We start from the raw sequence: 19358 nt of genomic DNA on the forward strand, positions 1-19358 counted from the left end.
CGTTCGGAGAAAACACTGTTTTAAGCTGTTGCGTGCGCGATTGACACGCTTCCCCAAACAGACTTAATTATACCAAATATTATCAGAAATCATATTTCCTAGTTTTATAGACCATTTATAACTCATATTTGAAACCTAGAGCTCAAATTCAACTGGCACATTTTACGGTGCAATCGTAACGCGATATTTTTACCCGCGAAAAACACTATTCACTGATTTTTCTGAAACTTGCCTGTCAACTCAATTTTTCGTTCTGAATCCATTTCCAGGGTTATTTTTATCATCTGAGACCTTCTACTCAATTTTTTTATCCTCTTAGGGTTGCGTGTTGGCTAATTACTGTTTTGCCCTTTCTTTGTATTTTGGCATAATCTTTAGGATTTTCACTAATCCATCACTTGATTGCTCACTTAATATTTTAATTACTTGATTTAAAATTGTGAGGTGTTATAGCATTCCAAAATGAACTCCGGGGGGTGATGGCTGGTTTAGGACTACATTTTCGCCCTGCATCTCACATGGGTACTTGATGATGTTGCAGGGCGATCCTAGCATCAGTCGTTGGCAACTGTGGGCCTATGGTTTGTAGTATAGGAGGTTGGACCTCTCCAGCGGCCTGCTCGGCTGGGGCTGACTGCATGGATGGAGGGGAGCTTGGTTGTACTGTCTGTACGTGTCCTTCTGACGTCATGGCTCTGGCGTGCTCCGCTCTCCTGGTGATGACAACCATGTAGAGTTGCAAGAAGCGTCCGGCGATTGTTTGGTAGTAAAAATGGAAATAATCCGTCAGATGGATCTTTGGTAAGAGAATGGGAATAGAAGTTTATAGCTTCCCACAGACGGCGCCAATGTACCGTTGGAATCTATAAGCCTACTATGTACCCTTTGAGGATAATGTTACTGTATGGATGGTACCCCTAGCTGAGGTAATGACCAGGCTAGAGGGTATTGCTCCAAGTATAAGCAAGCAAATATTAATGGTGGATAACAAGTATATGACTTAAGATAAACGGGTATAATAACAGTACATAAAAGAAAAGATTTTGCCGTGCCCATGAGGGCTATTTATAAGAAAAATGGTGTGGGTTGGTGAGGTGGGGGTCAACCCTCCTTGGGATGTGCTCCCTTGATGGCAGTGTTAGGCGCGGTTGGCGCTGCCACAATGGCAGCGTTGCACCCACTGCATCAGGCGATGTCAGCACTGAGCAAAGGGGCAGATTCCTTTTGCGGTGCTTATGGCGACTGCCTTTTGTGGTTAATGTCCCAAAGTGGGATATTTTGGTGCATCTCTTGGACGTGCTACAGTCTTGGAGGTCGTGAGGGTCCACGTCAGCCCTAAGGGCTGACGCGGAACAAGGTTGAGGATTGGGCTCCAGTACTTGAGGCATCTGGAACAGTAGGTAAAGTTTTTCCGCGATTAGGTTGCGAATGTCTTCTCAATTCTAATTTCTCAGGATCAGTTTTTTCACTTTGTGAATAACTTGAGTTCTCGAATTTTAAGAATTAAGAGGGAGTTTTAGGAATTAATTTTGAAATTTCTAGAGTCACAATGCATATTTTTATTCCATAAATCCAAGCACTAATTCTAACAAATACGATAGTACACTAATTAGGAATTACTTCCTTAAAATTTGGTATCATGGAAGTACGTCACAATTTTTGAAATTCTATATAAGTAGGCGTCGTATGAATTGCAAAGTAAAACAAAATAATAATAATAATAAGTTTCTTATCGTGTTCTTCTTCTAGATCTTAGGCTTTCCACAACTTAGTTTTTTTTTTTTTTTTAATGCAAAATCTAATATTTTTTACTATTGTGAACAACTTTCAGATTATTGTATTAATTTTCTCCATCCCAAAGGTCATCATTGGACTTTAGTGGTCCATTCTTGACCATACGATTCTGCTTGATCTGATTAATCTTTTCGTAGCCATCTTTTGTAAGTGACCAATCAAATATTTCCAAATTTTGCTTCATTCTCTCCTTGTTGTAGCTCTTAACAGCCATAGTTACGCCTTGCTCATACAACCATCTAAGACATACCTATTACACCAGGAAAGGACTACGTTAATGTTGGCTAAATAAGAAGTAGCTCGGTAACATAAACTTTTGCTAATGATAAGAAACAGATATACTTTGTGATATAGTCATAGTTCTATTCAATGTCTTTAAATCGCAATTGTAATCATGAATTTGTCAAGCAGATTTTTGAATTATAAATAGTACGGAATCTTAAGATTCAAAGACATAATTAAAATTAGCTTGATATATATATATATATATATATATATATATATATATATATATATATATAATGTAAAATGCATAATGCAATTAATGATTTTGAACTAGGAAATAGAAATTGAAAGAGTCACTTAACCATAAGTCTAAAAAATATAATCACAAATCATTAGTCGAAAGTAATATAAAGTGATGGCATAAAGTTTACGTTTCAAAAAAACATAAATAAAGCAAGGATGTAGCCAAATAAGGTGCATATAGAATTTAGCATCTGATTGTGTGAAGCCGCCTCTCTTTCATGGAAAAAATAAAATAAAAAAATAGAGCAATGAAACAGTCAAATAAGATGCATTAGGTAAGTGTGTGAAGCTCTTATTTCTTAACAACGAAAACATGGCAATGAAATAATCAAATGGAGCTCATCAATGGTGTTCCTTTAGTTCCTTTTGATTTAGGAACTTCAATTATTTGAATTTTCAATTTCCTTTGAGAATTTATGATAGGAAAGAAAAAAATGGACAAATTATGGGATAATATAATTCATATGAGTGATGCAAGTATCACAATACGAATCAACGGCTTGGGAAATCGTATCGCGCGGTTCAAATCATGAATCATGCCATTTCTATAACTTCACTTCTGCATTTAATGTTTAGCTATAACTATAAGGTATATCACATGAATAATTTTATGTATTATTATATTATATATTTATAAGTATTACATGAATAAATGAATCATACACGTTTTAGTATGCACAAAAATAGTTGGTAGACATTGTCCATTAACTACTCTTTCGTTACGTTGGATATGGCTCATACTTCGCATGTTGACGAGGATCCTAACTGTCAGAGTCAGCAGAAAGGCAACTAGAATCCCGCTCCCAGGTGATTTATTGTAATTTTCTTAGTAATTTGGACTTTGGCCCATGAATAGCTGTTGTTAAGGTTTTCTAATCCTATTTATATTTTCCTTGCAACGATGGCGGTGAGGTGAATATAGTATAGACAAACTAGACGTAACCTAAATTGGGTGAACCAAGATAAATTTCTGTGTCTATTCTCTCTCTTTCTCATTTCGTTTGCAATTTGTGTGATTGTCGATTTCCAACACATTATTTATAGCATCATTAGTTTTCATTAGCTCAGGCTCGTTTGGTATGAGAATTTTCCTAAAATTTATGGGAAAGTGGGGTGGGACAAATTTATTTCCAACATTTGGTATGATCAAACTGAAAATAATCTCAGAAAACGTTTTTTCTCATTATTCCATTTTACACATGATATTTTCAAACAAAAATATCATCTGATACATGGTATTTTTACTTTTCCATAACATCAATAGAATTAACCCAATATTCTCGGGAAATTTTTGAATCTATTAAATATTTTTTCGTAATTTATCCGCGAAAAAAAATTTCCCACTGTATTCTCAGAATTTTTTTCGGTAAAATAATATCTGATCTACCACAAGCCCCTAAAATGTCTAGTTTTTTCACCTATAAAACTCCTCCAAAATAAAACTTCAGCGAAAGTAAGTTTTGGTACAACAATGATTTAGAAACTTTTAACTTTCATCTCTTGCAAATATCTAAACTACTCAATTGACATTGGTGTTATGTAATGGAAGTTACTTTACAAAGAAAAATAGGTATCTGAGCTAGGATTGCCGTGATTAATCAATGCATCATTGGGAGTGCATGATATCCAATCGTGTAGCCCAATGATTTTTGAAAATTAAAACCACAGCGGACCAAAATCTTAAAGCTTTGTTTGGGAATTTGAAAAGAAAGAAAAGGAAAGGAATAAGGGAGAGGAAGAGAAGGAAATGATGAAAAAATGAAGGATATTCAATTTCTTTGTTTGGGAGTTAAAACTCCCAAATTGAAAGAACTTTAATTATAAGAAGAATAAGGATTTTGGAAGATTTTTTAAAAATTCCTAATTTTTTTCTCTCACTTTGTTAGAGTCATAAATAAGAAAAGAGATTAATAAAACTCTACCCTTTATTTATTTTTTTTCTTCTAAAACTAACTTCCAAATCCTAAAACTACAAGCCCTACAAACTCTTTTGTCATTCATTCCACTACGGATTGTGGCTTATGGGTGACGGTAGAGAAAGATGCGCTGGCCTGTTTGTACAGTTGAGATTGTGGTCCAGATATTTATTAGTTGGGCTTTTTCTTTTTGGATTATATTTATATTATGTTGCATAATATAAACAAGCTTTCTACACACACATAGTGAAGGTGGGATTTCACATTTTTTTTCCTCTCCTCTTACATGTGGATTCCACTTGTAATTTTATTTCAATAACATGAGATAACCATCACGGATAAGTCAAATCCTAAGTTCTAACCAAAATACTACTAGACAAACAACTCTTGATTTTAACTTTTGACCTTATGTATTTGTAATTAGAGTTTAATTAAATACTAATTGTAATTTTATGGTCATTTTACTTATTTATATTATTATTATGTATGTGCGTGTGTAATTTTATATTTTAAATAAGATTTTACGATTACGATTCTGATTCCATGTTTTCAAAGCGTTTGGTTCAGGGTTTTTAAGAAGTTAGCCATGCATCTCAGTGTGTTATTTTTGGACTTCCTTGTTTGGTTGAAATTTTTAAAAAATTTAACTATGTGTCTATTTTTCCTAGCCATCTACATTTATGTGAAAAATTAGGAAAAAAGTACTGTTGAAAAATACCTCTTGCAAGGTGGTATTTCAAGTTATCTAGGCTAATGGGAGAAAGAGGACACATGTGGATGCCAAAAATACCCTCTGCTATTAGGCAACAGTGTTTTCTACAAGGGTTATTTTGTAATTTGATGTTATTTTTCCATCAACTTTTTATTTCTAACCAAACATAGACTCAATAAATTTAACCCAATTTTCTTGGTAAAATTTTGACCAACGAAACAACTTTTTTTTAACTTTTCTATCAAAATCATTTTCCCACCAATTTTTTAGTAATTATATTTTCCTGGTAAAAAAAAATTTATTCTCTCCCAAACACATCCTTTGCCAAACACTAGGTAGGCGTTTCACTCTTCCTTGTTGTCTTGGGTAAAGATATCAATTTTTATTACTTTATTTTTGAGATTTTTTTCTCATCAAAATGTGAATTAAATATTCATTTGGAGATTGAAATATTATCATCCTAGATTAAAAAAAGAAGAAGATAAATTCAACTTTGTGAATTTGAAAGAAAGTTAAAATTGTTACCTGAGCAACAGATTTGCCATGAGCCTCTGCAATTTCCTTGAGCAATTCATTGTCCATAACATCATTGGCACCCCAAATGGTCCCTTTGGCTCCTAAAGGGGAGTATGCTGTTATGATTATACCTTTTGCTTGGCAGTATTCTCTGAGCTTCTTTTGTTGCCATGTTGGATTCATCTCAACCTGTTTGATGGTATCGTCAAGTTTGGTCTAAATTAACAAAGTATAAAGATATCAAACATGAGCGAGCTTATGGGCTTACTTGGTTGATAGAAGGAGGAATTGTAGCAAAGGAGAGTAGATTTTCAAGTTTTTTGCAGCTGAAGTTGCTGACTCCAATACATTTTGTGAGGCCTAGTTTTTGGCATTCCTCCATTGCTGTCCACACACCCTTTAAGTCAAATGACATTACGGACTCTTCAGCATAAGGAAACTCCAAATTTCCAGGCTTCACAGTAATGGGCCAGTGGATCAAATAAAGATCTACACATTCTAATTTTAGAGACCTGCATTGGTTTTGGGCCAACGCCAGATTTGCTTCAGTATTATTCAATTGCTCGTACTAAAGTCATACAACATACACAGAATATACGGTAAAATAAATAAATAAATTCAAAATTATTTTATTGAAGAAATAACTAAAAAATGTATAATAAAAAAGAATATAATTAGAGTGGCTTCACTTGCGAGTTGCGAGTCTTTTGTTCAGAACTTTCATGTTTCAATTTTATATCTATTTTGCTTTTTATAAGTATTAAATAAAGAGATAGGATATTCAAAGAAAGAGAGAAAGAGAGTGAGGAAGAAAGGAGAAGAAAGCAGAGAGAGATTGAATTTGCATGTTATGAATTGATGAATCGAGGGATACAATGAGTTGTTCTTTTATACAGATTAGGAAGTGAGTGACTCAGCAACTCAGCAACCATATGAGTGACACTTGTAACTAAAAGTCTAACAGAAAAACTAACCACTTGACAGTTGGCTAACCATTTCACAGCTGTAAGGGAAGACTAAAAACTAATTACAAAAAGCTCATAAGCTAGGATACAGAAACAGTGCTAATACACCCCCTCAAACTCAGAGGCTGTGATTGAAAGATGTATAATCAACAACTCTGAGTTTGTCACAAAGAGAGATAAAGCGGGGAGCTCCAAGAGGCTTAGTGAGCGTATCAGCAATTTGATCCACGGCTGGCACATGAAGAACTTGGAGTTCTTTAGCAATTACCTTGTCCCTGACAAAGAAGATATCGAGTTCCATATGCTTTGTACGAGCATGCAAGACCGAATTGTGAGAGAGAGCCACGGTGCTGAGATTGTCACAATAGATGAGAGGAGAACCAAATTGAATGTGCAGTTCTCTGTAAGTAAGGATTTTAACCAAAGTATCTCAGCAGTAGCAAGTGCAAGACTTCTATATTCTGCCTCAGTGCTAGAACGTGCCACAACTGATTGTTTCTTTGACCACCAAGAGACAAGGTTGGCTCCAAAGTAAACACAGGCTCCAGAGGTGGAACGACGATCATCCGGATCAGAGGCCCAGTTTGCATCACAGTATGCAGTGATAGAGAAGTGGTTGCTGGGATGACTGGGTTGCAGCATCAGTCCATGTGCAAGGGTGCCCTTTAAGTACCTGAGAATGCGTTTAACAATGGTCCAATGTTCTTCCAAAGGTTGGGACATGAATTGACACATTTTGTTGACAGTATAACTAATCTCTGGTCGTGTCAAGGTGGCATACTGCAGTGCCCCAACTATTGAGCAAAAATGGGACGAGTCAGGATAGTAGTTGGATCCATTTCGCGACAATTTGCAGCCGGATGGCATGGGAGTGGAGATGCCTTTGGCTTCTGCCATGTGAGCCTTAACCAGAAGGTCCTTAATATACTTAGACTGAGAAAGAAAAATAGCACCAGAGGTTGCTCTTTTGACCTCAATACCCAAGAAGTAGTCAAGTTCACCAAGATCCTTAAGGGCAAACAGAGAATTAAGCTGAGTAATTAGATGCTAAACAAGAGGAGCATTGCTTCCAGTAATGATAATATCGTCAACATAAACTAGCATGAAGACACAATGCCCATTGCTGCGATGGATGAATAAGGAAGGATCACACTTGCTACCAGAAAATCCTAGCTGCAACAGACCTCCTTTTAATTTGTCAAACCAAGCTCTTGGAGCTTGTTTTAAGCCATAGAGGGATTTCTTTAACCTGCAAACAAGAGACTTGTCATTAGAAGTGAATCCAGGAGGTTGTTGCATATACACCTCCTCCTCAAGAATGCCATTAAGAAAGGCATTATTAACATCAAGCTCTCTTAAGGACCAACCATAGGATACAGCTATTGTAAGAATGACTCGAATTGTTATGGGTTTAACCATTGGTGAGAAGGTTTCATTGTAGTCAAACCCAACTTGTTGGTGGAATCCCTTGGCAACAAGCCTTGCCTTGTACTTGTTTATGCTGCCATCTGGATTTTCCTTCACACGAAAAACCCATTTACATCCTATTGCACTTCTGTTGGGTGGAAGAGGAACCAAAGTCCAAGTATCATTTGCTTGAAGAGCATCATACTCAGCTTGCATGGCTGAGAACCAGTGAGGTGTGGTCAGGGCCTGTTTAATAGAGCTTGGTTCAAGAGATGTGGACATATTACAATGATAGTCTGAGAGATAGGAATGAGGGTGTGAGGATCGGGTGGAATGTCTTACAGGATCAGGTGCAGGCTGAGAAGGAACATCACATGGAGTGGAAGATGATGGAAGCTGAGGGAGAGGAGGAATGAGTGGTTCAGTATGGAATGAGTTATTGGAATCTGAGTTAGGTGTGGTACCAGTACATGAGGTATTGGAGGCAGGTATACAGTCAGTGTTGCAGTTAATCATGAAAGACAGTGCTGCTGTGACTGATGGAATTGGAGTGACAAGAGGTATGACATTATTAACAAAGGAGTCAGAGCTAGAAGTGTCAGAGAAAGAGGTATCAGATGTAAACCATGAAGAATAAGGAAAACGGTTTTGATTAAACAAAACATCCTTAGAGATGAATAACCTCCCATCAGAATTAAGACACTTGTAACCTTTGTGATGTGGTGAATACCAAAGGAAGACACATTCTCTGGATTTAAAGTCAATTTTATGGTGATTGTATGGTCTAAGGAATGGAAAGCATGCGCATCCAAACACCTTGAGAAACTTGTAGTCAGGTGTGACTCTTAGCAGCTTGGTAAATGGGACTTCAAAATTTAAAGAAGCAGTGGGAAGACAATTGATGAGATAGACAGCTGATATGAAAGCATGATCCCAAAATTTTAGTGGTAGGGAAGCATGTGCAAGAAGAGTGAGACCTGTTTCAACAATGTGACGATGCTTTCTTTCAACCACCCCATTTTGATGATGGGTGTGAGGGCAAGCAATTCTATGAATTATTCCTAACTGCTGAACAAGTTGAGAAAGGGGCGAAATTCACCTCCCCAATCTGTTTGAATGGCTTTAATTGTCTTTTGGAATTGATTAGAGATGAGGGAATTCAACTATTTGAAGGTGAGAAGTGCTTCTGACTTTTGTTTTAAAGGAAAAATCCAGGTATATTTGCTACAAGCATCAACAAAGGAAATGTAATAGGTATATCCCATGGTGGATTTAACTGGGGCTGGACCCCATAGGTCACTGTATATGAGATCAAAGGGATTGTTGTACTTGGTGAGAGATAAAGAAGATGGTAATCTGTGAGCCTTTCCCAAACAACAAGCAGAACAGAAAAATGAATGGTCTTTATTAGGAATGGAGATATTACAAGAGTGTAGAACATTTTTAAGTGCCTCATGATGAGGATGTCCTAAACGACAATGCCATAAGTTGTACAAGTAGTTTGATTCTACGGGTTTGCTACATACAGAAACAGTCCTAATATCACACTGAGATGGTACAACAGTAGAATTCAAATGAGAGAACAAATTTGAAGTACAAGTGGAATTACAAACAGAATTAATAGTGGACACAGAATTGCTTTGCTGCCTAATTGGTCTTGAAGAATGAGGAAGTTGAACACCATTGAACTTATACAATCCATCAGTCCCTAATGCACCTTCAAGAAGAACCTCATGTGATTCCTGTGATTTGACATAACACAAGAATGAGTGAAACTCGAAAAACACATTGTTATCTTTGGCAAACTTGCTAACACTGACTAAGTTTTTGGTAATAGAGGGTACAAGAAGCAAATTGTGAAGAAAAAGAGTTGTGTGTGGATCAAAGGGAGAAGAGAAATAAGAGGAACCAATAGCTTGAATTCCAGACCTTGACCATTGCCAATGAAGATTTGATCAGAACCTGACAGTTGAGAACTCTGAAGCAAATTGTGAGGTTCAGCTGTTACATGGTGTGATGCACCTGAATCCGAATACCAATCCAATTGAGATACTTGTGATGGAGTAGGTAAAAGTCCTCGATGAAGTGCTGCATTTTGCTGTGAAGAGGCATTTTGTGCTGGAAGTGAGGTAAGCATAGCTTGAGGAGAGTGAGTGTTGGCTGGAGGTCTCACATAGTGAAAGGATCTCTGGTATGAGTTTCTGTTGAAATATTGAGGTGCTTCTGGTTCAAGTTGTGTAGGAGTGAAATGTTCATCAAACCTATGCCAACAGTTATGAACATTGTGTCCAAATTTGTAGCACAGTTGACACTGAAGATTGCTACGACCTCCTCTACTTCTACCACGGTTGTTTCTACCAAAGAACCTTCCTCTGCCTCTGCTAGCTGGACAGGAGCCATTGTCATATTGGTGATCAAGTGCAGTTGAGATTACATGATCCATATTATTCGAATTCTCATTCTGATTCGAAACAGGAGCCTTTTGAGCAAGGTTTACTGTCATTGATTCGGATAATAGAGCTTCATTCTGCTTCACCAGCATCATTTCATATGCTATAAGTTCAATTCTCAAGTCATCTAATGTATATGGATTTTCACGAGCACGAACAGAAGAGACAAAAGCATTGAATTCAGGTGGAAGGCCATCCAAAATTATCTCTGTGTGTTCATCTACTGGCACAGGATTCTGTATAGCTTTGAGTTCATCACATAAGGTTTTTACATGTCGAAGAAACTCTACCACAGACTTGTTACCTTTCTTGATAGTTCTAAATTCTAATCTCATATCTGAGTTGACGTAGCTTGGAACGCATCATTCCATGGAAAAGCTTGTGGATCTGTTCCCAGGCTTCATATGCATGATGAACTCCTAGAATTTCATTAAGAATTTCTTCTGAAATTGTGGACAATAACCATGAGAGAAGCATTTGATCTTGCTTTATCCAGTCAGTATATGCTGGATTAACTATCTCTTGAGTTCGATTCAGATCTGACTCATACTGTAGTGGAATTTTAGGATTAACAAGAAAATGATGCAGCTGATGAGACATGATAACAGGCTCAACAATCTGGCTCCAAAGAAGAAAATTCTTCTCTGTTAGTTTGACAGAAATCTGATGATTAAACAAGACTGTAGTCTTGTTTTCGGCCATTGAATCTCGAGATGATGTTGCGGAAGACATGGTGAATGGATCAGGCCCTCAGAAAGAGAGGTCTGATACCATCAAACAAAGAGAGAGAGGAAGAAAGGAGAAGAAAGCAGAGAGAGATTGAATTTGCATGTTATGAATTGATGAATCGAGTGATACAATGAGTTGTTCTTTTATATACAGATTAGGAAGTGAGTGACTCAGCAACTCAGCAACCATATGAGTGACACCTGTAACTAAAAGTCTAACAGAAAAACTAACCACTTGACAGTTGGCTAACCATTTCACAGCTGTAAGGGAAGACTAAAAACTAATTACAAAAAGCTCATAAGCTAGGATACAGAAACAATGCTAATATTGCTACCATTTAATCTTACTATCAATATCACTACACTACCCATTTGTTTCTTTGTTAGATCGATTATATTGATCCAACGATTTTTTTTTTTTTTATCTTTGTATGATTATGATTTTCCATATTTAAAGATAGAAAATCATAACTATATAAAGATGAAAATAAATATAAAGTATTAAATATAAAGAGAAAAATAAGATTTTTAAAAAATAAATTAGAACCGTTGGATCAACATAATCGATATAATAGTAAAACAAACTGATAATGACATTGGTAGTAACACTAATTGGTATTAACAATATCATATCTCTCTTAAATAAATGTGATTCTTTTGTAAACATCTATCGAGAGAGAGAGATACACCCATAATTTGTACATCATCATGTCGTATGGAATTTGCACAAAAGAAAATCAATTCCTGTCTTATTTGGAGCAAAATCAAAATTTGTGCTGAATGCTTGGGTGACTGCTACAATGAAACATCAAATTTACTTGTAGTTTTTCCTTCTAATCGGATTAAATAAAAATATTTTGTGTACCTAATAAAATGAAGAAAAAAAATCATCCTGAAAATAATAGTGTATGTAATCTATTTATTTCATGATTTGAGATTAAATTCGAAGAACTATAATATATGTTTAAAATGTGCAAAATCAAAGAGTTTTCCTTACTGAAGTGTTTTCTGAAGAGCAGGAACAACAAGATGAGGATGATTATCGGAGCAAAAGAGCTTGGAAGTGATAAAGAGTTCGTGTCTAGACCCTATGATGCCAAGTTGAAGTGCTTCAGCTATTGCTTCTCCAAGGCCCTCTTCTGACCCATATATTGAAGCTGTATCGAAGTGTCTATAACCAAGTTTTATAGCCTCTAGCACTGCCACTTTCGTCTCATCGCCGGTGCTAGAAAATGAAGCACTGCCAAATCCAATCACCGGCATGTTGAGATGCAGGTTGGAGAAAGATTGGAGCACCACAAAAGGGACTTTTGATGAAGTCATGTTTTGTTATCACAAGGTAACTCGTCAAGATATGCGGCTCTTTTGTAGATATCGAATTTGTTTTTATATACAACACTGAAAAATAATAGTGTTGTTTTCAAAATTTTAGTGGAATATCTACGTCATTTCCATTCTTACCTTAAAATTTATTCATTTTGGTAATGAATAATTTTTTTTTTTTGGTTACAATCATCGATTTAAATTACGTATTTTGGGGATAATTTCTTTCACTCGTTAAAATTTTGTAATTTTACTTGCTATAAAGCGTGTAAAAAAATGAGTAAGCTAATATATTTTTTAGTTATGGATGAAAAAATATGTTCAACTCAACCTCTCCAATTAGATTCATGTTACCGTCTTATATTTTTATTTTATTTTTTTGTATTATGTGATCGTCAGTGATGACGTTAAACATATTTCAAATTTGGTTTCTCTACAAAATGAAGATGCTTATTTTTAATTAACAAGAATGCATTGGATTTCAAAGGGCTCATTCTCCAAGACTAACGGATAAGGATTCAAAGAAAATTTAAGTACTTCGAAAACTGAAAATGTTTTGTAGGTTTCCTTCAAAGCCGAAAATTCAAATTGGTATCTCGATAGGGACTATTGCAAGCACATGATGAGACAAATTCAAATTTTGCTTCCTTATTCCTAAGAAGAGTGATCAACTGATCATTATGGAGACAATAACAAATAAAGGATTCAGAGTCAGAAAGGTTGGCTAAATTCCCCCTCCTTAACGATAATGTTTAACGTTGATTGAAATAATTTTCTTAACATTAATTAATTATGTAACAAAGGGAAGGGAATAGGGTCATTTTTTATTCTAATTGTTGCATAATTGAAGGAAAAATAACTATTAAGTTTATTTGTTTTAGGGTAAATAATATCTACAAGATTAATTTAGATGATGATAGCTCCTAGGATTTAAGGCATATAGATGTGATTTTATATATAAATTGCCGCTGAATTAGAAAAATAGAGTTGCCTCCAATTTTTATTTGAATTAGGAAAAATTAGAAAAAAAAACCTTTTTACTTTGCAAGCTGGTCTTTAATAATAATTCAGATCAAAGTTGTAAATTGTATAAAAAAAAAAATATAAGTAAGGTAATATATATTTTTTTAGTTATGGATGAAAAAAAAAACAACAACAACTCAACCTCTCCAATTAGATTCATGTTACTGTGTTATTTTTTTTTTTAGAGATCAGCTGCCGAAAATGACTAAAGGTATTATGTAATCGTCAGTGATGACGTTAACATATTTCAAATTTGGTTTTTCTACAAAATGAAGATACTTACCTGTCCGTTCGGGCACTTGACAAGTGTTTTGGGTAATACGATTATTATAAATAAAACTCACATGCATGGTCTCACTACAATGCATATTATTATATTATTATACAATGAACCATTGATTAATATACTAAGAGTGAACACCATTTTTAGTCTTTATCAATATCTACGAAGTCTTTTTTAGTCTCTGGCAATAAAAAATGATCAAATTGGTCTCTGAAATTACAAAAAGGGCCATGTTAGTCCTTATGTCAACTCTCAAATATGTAGAGTGACCCTTTTCTTGTACTTTCAGGGACCAATTTGGTCCTTTTTTATTGTTAGGGACTGAAAAGGACTTCGTAGATATTGCCAGAAACTAAAAAGGGTGTTTACTCATATACTAATTTGAATGCTGGAGTCATTACAAGTGGGTCATCATTTCTTGCGTAACGGAACACTGAATTGAATCATCACCGACGATTAATAACTACAATAAAAAAGTCAAAGAATGGCATCATCAGCCACTTCGAGTATATTCTATCTGAGCAATATGTACAAGTGACACTCTTGTACCAGTAAGAGATATATTACAATGGCAACCCTTGCGACAAGCCACGAAGGGCAAGCAACAAGGAAAGGTAGTAGATTCATTCTCTCACTTAAAGGGTTTTCGTTTTATCCTTTAATATAATATAACAAACTTTTCTATACTCACAATATTTAATGGGGTCTACACTTTTTAAAACAAAAAAATAAATAAAAAATTAAAGCACGCAAAATGAATCTCTATAACATTACACAATCACTTTTCCTACAACACAACTCTTATAAAACCCTTGTTTAAAAGAGCAAAAACATTGTTCAACTTTAATGAACAGCAAACATGCAGTTTGTTTATCATAAATATGTCACGGTCCCATTTCATATATCTGCAGTAAAAGTGGTACCAACTAATATTGGTTCATGGATGATGGGTCATGGAAATGAAATATTGGTTCAATAACTACAAATTAGGAACAAATTATTATTTAAAGCTTAAAATGGTTTGGAATATTCTTTTGTTGTGTCTTAGGAGGTAGAAGCTCTTGAAGTGCTGCAAGGGTGAGATCTAGGCGCATTTGGTACGAAAATTTCGGAAAGTACATTGATAATACCTTCTATATCGTATTAGGAGACGATACATCATTCTTAAAGGGGCAAAAACATAATTTAATAATTGAACTGCATCATTATCAAAGGAACAAAAGCATAATTTAATATTTATATTAATTAAAAATAAGTTGCTTTCATTTCATATTCACATATTAGAGGGAAAGAAAAACAAGTATATCGGATGAAATGTGTAATAAACCCTGATGGCTCTAAAATACAGAGAGCTATCCATTGCATTTATTTTTTAAATCCCCAGTTTGCTATTAAGTTTTATTGCTTTTTGCTAAGTTTGTCTCCGGGAGCACTTTTTAATGATAAATTGAACCGGAGCAATTGTTAAGTCTGGAATTAAAGAAGTAAAGTAAATATCATTTTTGATCTTCAGTAAATTTCACGATACTCGCTTTAGTTCCTAGCAAATAAAAGACTATTCGTGGTCTTTAAGAAATTCAAAATGAACCCATTTAGTTGAAATCGTGGTCCTTTACAAATTCAAAAAAGACCCATATTAGTCTCTCAAAAGGACTAAAATGGGTTCACTTTGAATTTCTTAGGGACCACGAATAGCCTTTTTATTTACTAGGGACTAAAGCGAACATCATAAAATTTGCTGAGGACCAAAAGCGGGCATCATAAAGAAGTATTATGAGTATTTTGGTTTGATTCTATTTCTTATGGGCTGATTTACTCTTTGCAGGAAAATCAACTTCCAATTAAAGAATACTCAATTCAAGGTTGAGGCAAACTTGTGGAAAAAAATTTAGAAAAAGAGAAAAATGACAGAAAAGTAAAAAGCAAACAAAAAGTATCCTTTGCAGCGTCCTTGGAGAAGAAAGCGACCAACCAGGAGTAGCCACATCAGTGATAATAGAGGAAGAATGTTCCAACGTTTTGCAGTACCTCAGCGTCGGGAATTTCAACAAAAAGTGAAAGAAGAAGGGGACTAAGAGAATGGACAGGGATGACATGTCAATAAGGAAACCACTGATTGGAGAGCACCTAAGGAATTCTCAACCTTTGATCTAAACAATGGATGTGAGATGTAACACCCCGTCTGCCGCCAGTGTATTAACATACAAATGGTATTTAAAATGCAACTTGCAATATTTAATCACGGAAGCAATATAATGTTTTATATAAATAAACAAGACTAATCCTCCTGATGGATTAAATTTTCTTAACAATCCTTATGTAATTGCAATACTAAAATAAATATGAAATACCTTGTACTCATAAATAACAATTTAAAAGTATCCATAACTCATGGTGCTACAATACAAATACTCAAGTCAACAAATAAATAGATTATTTAATAGTGGCATAGACAACCCCTATGCTCACCACAAGTAACAAAATATAATCCATCAAGTCTAGTCACAATAAAGTCTCATCATTGCGAAATAAATAATCATAATATGCATGGCTCATAACAATAATGAAATGTTATGTCGGCCTCTTGCCTCTATCAGTGTCTGTCTCACAAACGTCATCTCCTGAAAAATGTGCCCTAGAAGGGGTGGGATTTTTAACATAAATCTCAGTAAGACAAGGGGTCTTCAAGGAATTCTCCACCCCAAGCTCACTTACATGTATAATATAAGTTCTAAAACAGGGCAGACAGTATATAAAGAAGCAGATTAATAACAAGAAAGGGGAATGGCTATACCGGGCCATTTATAACAGTAAACAATGTGGTATATAAAATGAGCATGCCATGCAATGTATCAAATGAGTGTGCAATGTCGTGTCATCATGGTAATATAATCTAATCCTCATGTAATCATATGTCTCAATATATATCATGTGATGTATGCAAGTACGGTTCAACTGGCCAGAGAACATGATAGGCATTACGTACGTCTGCAACCTACCAAAACATGAGGGTCCCTGCCTTATGCCTTACTGTAAATGAGGGTCCCTACCACAACACCAGAGCTAAGTTGAAACTCAGATAACTGTTGAACACAGATGCTGCAGAACGTGCACACACCAAAGAAGCTTTTAGAGTATTTGACACGTTCCTTGAGGAGAATATCATTGTAATTGAGGATAAGGTGAAAGATGTAGAAGGCCAGCTGGTACATATTAAGAATGGCAAAGTTTTGATGAGAAACACCATTGACCATCTTACTTCTGTGGTCAATGATCTGTTGAGATAGGCTCTAAAGTGGTTTCCCAAATCTAAGCTGAAGAAAGTAAATACAAATTGAAGGAGAAACCACTAACACGGGAAGAGATAGATGAGAAGGAGGAAGAGAAGAAGAGAAGAGGCATCAATGTGAAGGGATGGAAATTTCTTTTTAGTACTACATTTTGTTAGATTAATTGTAGTTTCTTTTTCATTAAGTAGTGTAAAAACCTTTTTATATTAGTAAAAATCTTTTTGAAAGTTCAACTTTAACTATTTTTGGCAAAAGTAACTTAGAGTTAGTAATTCTGTTGTCTGATGATAAAAAGTGAAAGCTTGAAATAGAATGTCAATGGGTCAAAACTTTTTCCTTTTAAATAGAATTCTGAAAATGGTTAAAGAAAGAGTTGAATTTGATCTTTAGATTTGTGAAGGATGTTGATCTATGTGAATGCTGCAGGTGAGGAACGAAAAAGCTAAACACACTTTCATGAGAACATTCCCAAGGTGCAACCACATTGAAACCTCTGAACTTGCCTTGATGCTGTTAGTACTGTAGAGATACTTGTAAAACTCCAAAAGGATAAGGGCTATTCATCAATCAAACAGTCACCCCACCATAGTCACAGTAAACACCTCCCTCAAAATCTTCACATGCATCCCTTCTAAACCATAAGTAACCATACAAACTAGGAAAGATCAAGGAACGCAACAAGATAAGCTGCTAGGAATGAAAAGCAAAAATTTACAACAAAAAGGGAACAAAACTGAGAGAGAACAAGAACCACTGCCAAAAGAAAGCTTCCAAAAGGAAAATACAAAGAAGAAGAAAGAAAGGTAGTGATGCAACCAAAGAACGTTCCCAATAAAATGTCCAAAAGGTTTCCAGCAGAAGAAAAGATATAAATGTTCCTTGCTCTCAAACCATTCACCTCTCATACACCATCATTTCCACCCCAAGTCCAGTAGCCCATCCATAAAAAGTCCCTTGATTGGGGAACACAAGTGCTTCATAGGAAATCAACAAATAAGCAAGTTTGAGGAATCACACTGGGAGCATACAGAGAAATACCATCCCTGAGTGATCAGTGAGAAATAAAATCAATAACCTTCATTTACCTTTGGTTAAATTCTTTCTTTTTCTTTATTTTTCATTGAATTTTGTTTCTCACTTGCTAAACTTGTTAATGTTGAGCTTTTCTTTGAAATTGGACAGCTGAGTCACTATAACTAAGTTGTTTGAGGACAACCAACAGCTAAGTTTTGGGGTATTTGATGGGACAAAAATTTGTTCCCATCTAAGCCCATTTTGTTGATAAAAATTCATCCGTTTCATTACCTGTTATTCATTTTTTGCTAGAAAATAGTGTTCCCAAACCATGAGAACAAAAATACCAAAAGGGAACGGATGTTGATATAATCACTAATAAAGGAAGAAAAAGGGGAACAGATTAACTTATTTCTACACTTGCTCCACTAACCTCTCCTTTGACCCTTTTTGCAGGAAAAGTCTGAAAAGAAGTTTCTAAAAGCAGAGAGAGTACAACAAACAAGCAGCAAGAAGCATGCATGTACAACAGAGAAGGAAGGATGCTTATTGGTCTAAAGAAAGGAAAACATATGGGTTTCAGAATAAAAAGGAAAAATTCAACCCTAAGCTATTTATTTAAGCAACTTGCTTCATTTGTCAGAGCAACAGTCCATCGCCTCTCCATACCAACACGGGACTGATGCTGAAGAACCATAAGATTGACATCACCTTCCTTAACCTATAAATAGGAGAGTCCCAGACGAAGAAAATTATCGAATTCCTTAAGAATAGATCATAGACTCTATAGTTTAAAGTTTATGTTGTGTAACTTGTATAGTTTTAGCAATAGTTAGGTGACAACAACCTTTCCCCCATTCTACATCACCATTTGAGACTCCTCACGAGCAGATTTTCATATTTCTCCATTTTGTTTCATACTATTGTAAGAACTGGTGTTTATTAATATACGTATGTTATTTCTTTTATCTTCCACTCATTATCTTTAACCTAAATATTGGGTCTATGAGATATCATATTGAAATAACTATGTTTGTGTTTTCAGCCATGGGTTAAGTTATTTTGGAATGAAAAAACTGTGAAATTCTTAAAAAACTATGTTCAAAACTCCTGCACTGAACCTTTTATATTTCTATGATTCAAGTAATTTTAATTCATTGGGTGTCAATGGAAATTGAACGCAAATTGAGAAATGAACTCCCTGAAGGGAGGGATTTCAGACAATCTTACTGGTTGCCTTAGAAATTAGGGATCACCTCGATCCCTGAAGGTTCTGAACTTAGTAATTGTTGGAGTCAAGGGAGCCATAGGAATAAGGAAACTTGTTAGTCATTTAGTCTATGAGCTGAGGAATAAAAGTTGGCAGTGAAAAGACCTGAAAAAATTCAGAAAGGTTAAGTCTTGAATTG

The 19358-nt window shown here is 35.2% G+C and overlaps 1 protein-coding gene across 1 annotated transcript; it reads right to left on the bottom strand.

The window, feature by feature from the left end:
* Positions 1 to 1593: 1593 nt before the first annotated feature.
* LOC133314173 (NAD(P)H-dependent 6'-deoxychalcone synthase-like) lies at positions 1594 to 12354 on the bottom strand. Its single transcript, XM_061515620.1, has 4 exons — positions 12014 to 12354; positions 5735 to 5978; positions 5476 to 5655; positions 1594 to 2044 (listed from the first exon to the last, which is right to left on the bottom strand). The coding sequence occupies exons 1-4, from the start codon at positions 12337 to 12339 to the stop codon at positions 1841 to 1843; spliced, it is 954 nt and encodes a 317-aa protein (XP_061371604.1). The 5' UTR covers positions 12340 to 12354; the 3' UTR covers positions 1594 to 1840.
* Between the last annotated feature and the right edge of the window lie 7004 nt (positions 12355 to 19358).

The sequence above is a fragment of the Gastrolobium bilobum genome, unplaced genomic scaffold, assembly GCF_033153095.1.
Source record: "Gastrolobium bilobum isolate Gb01-03AN ecotype WA unplaced genomic scaffold, APGP_CSIRO_Gbil_v1 utg15136, whole genome shotgun sequence".
Taxonomy (NCBI): Eukaryota; Viridiplantae; Streptophyta; class Magnoliopsida; order Fabales; family Fabaceae; genus Gastrolobium; species Gastrolobium bilobum.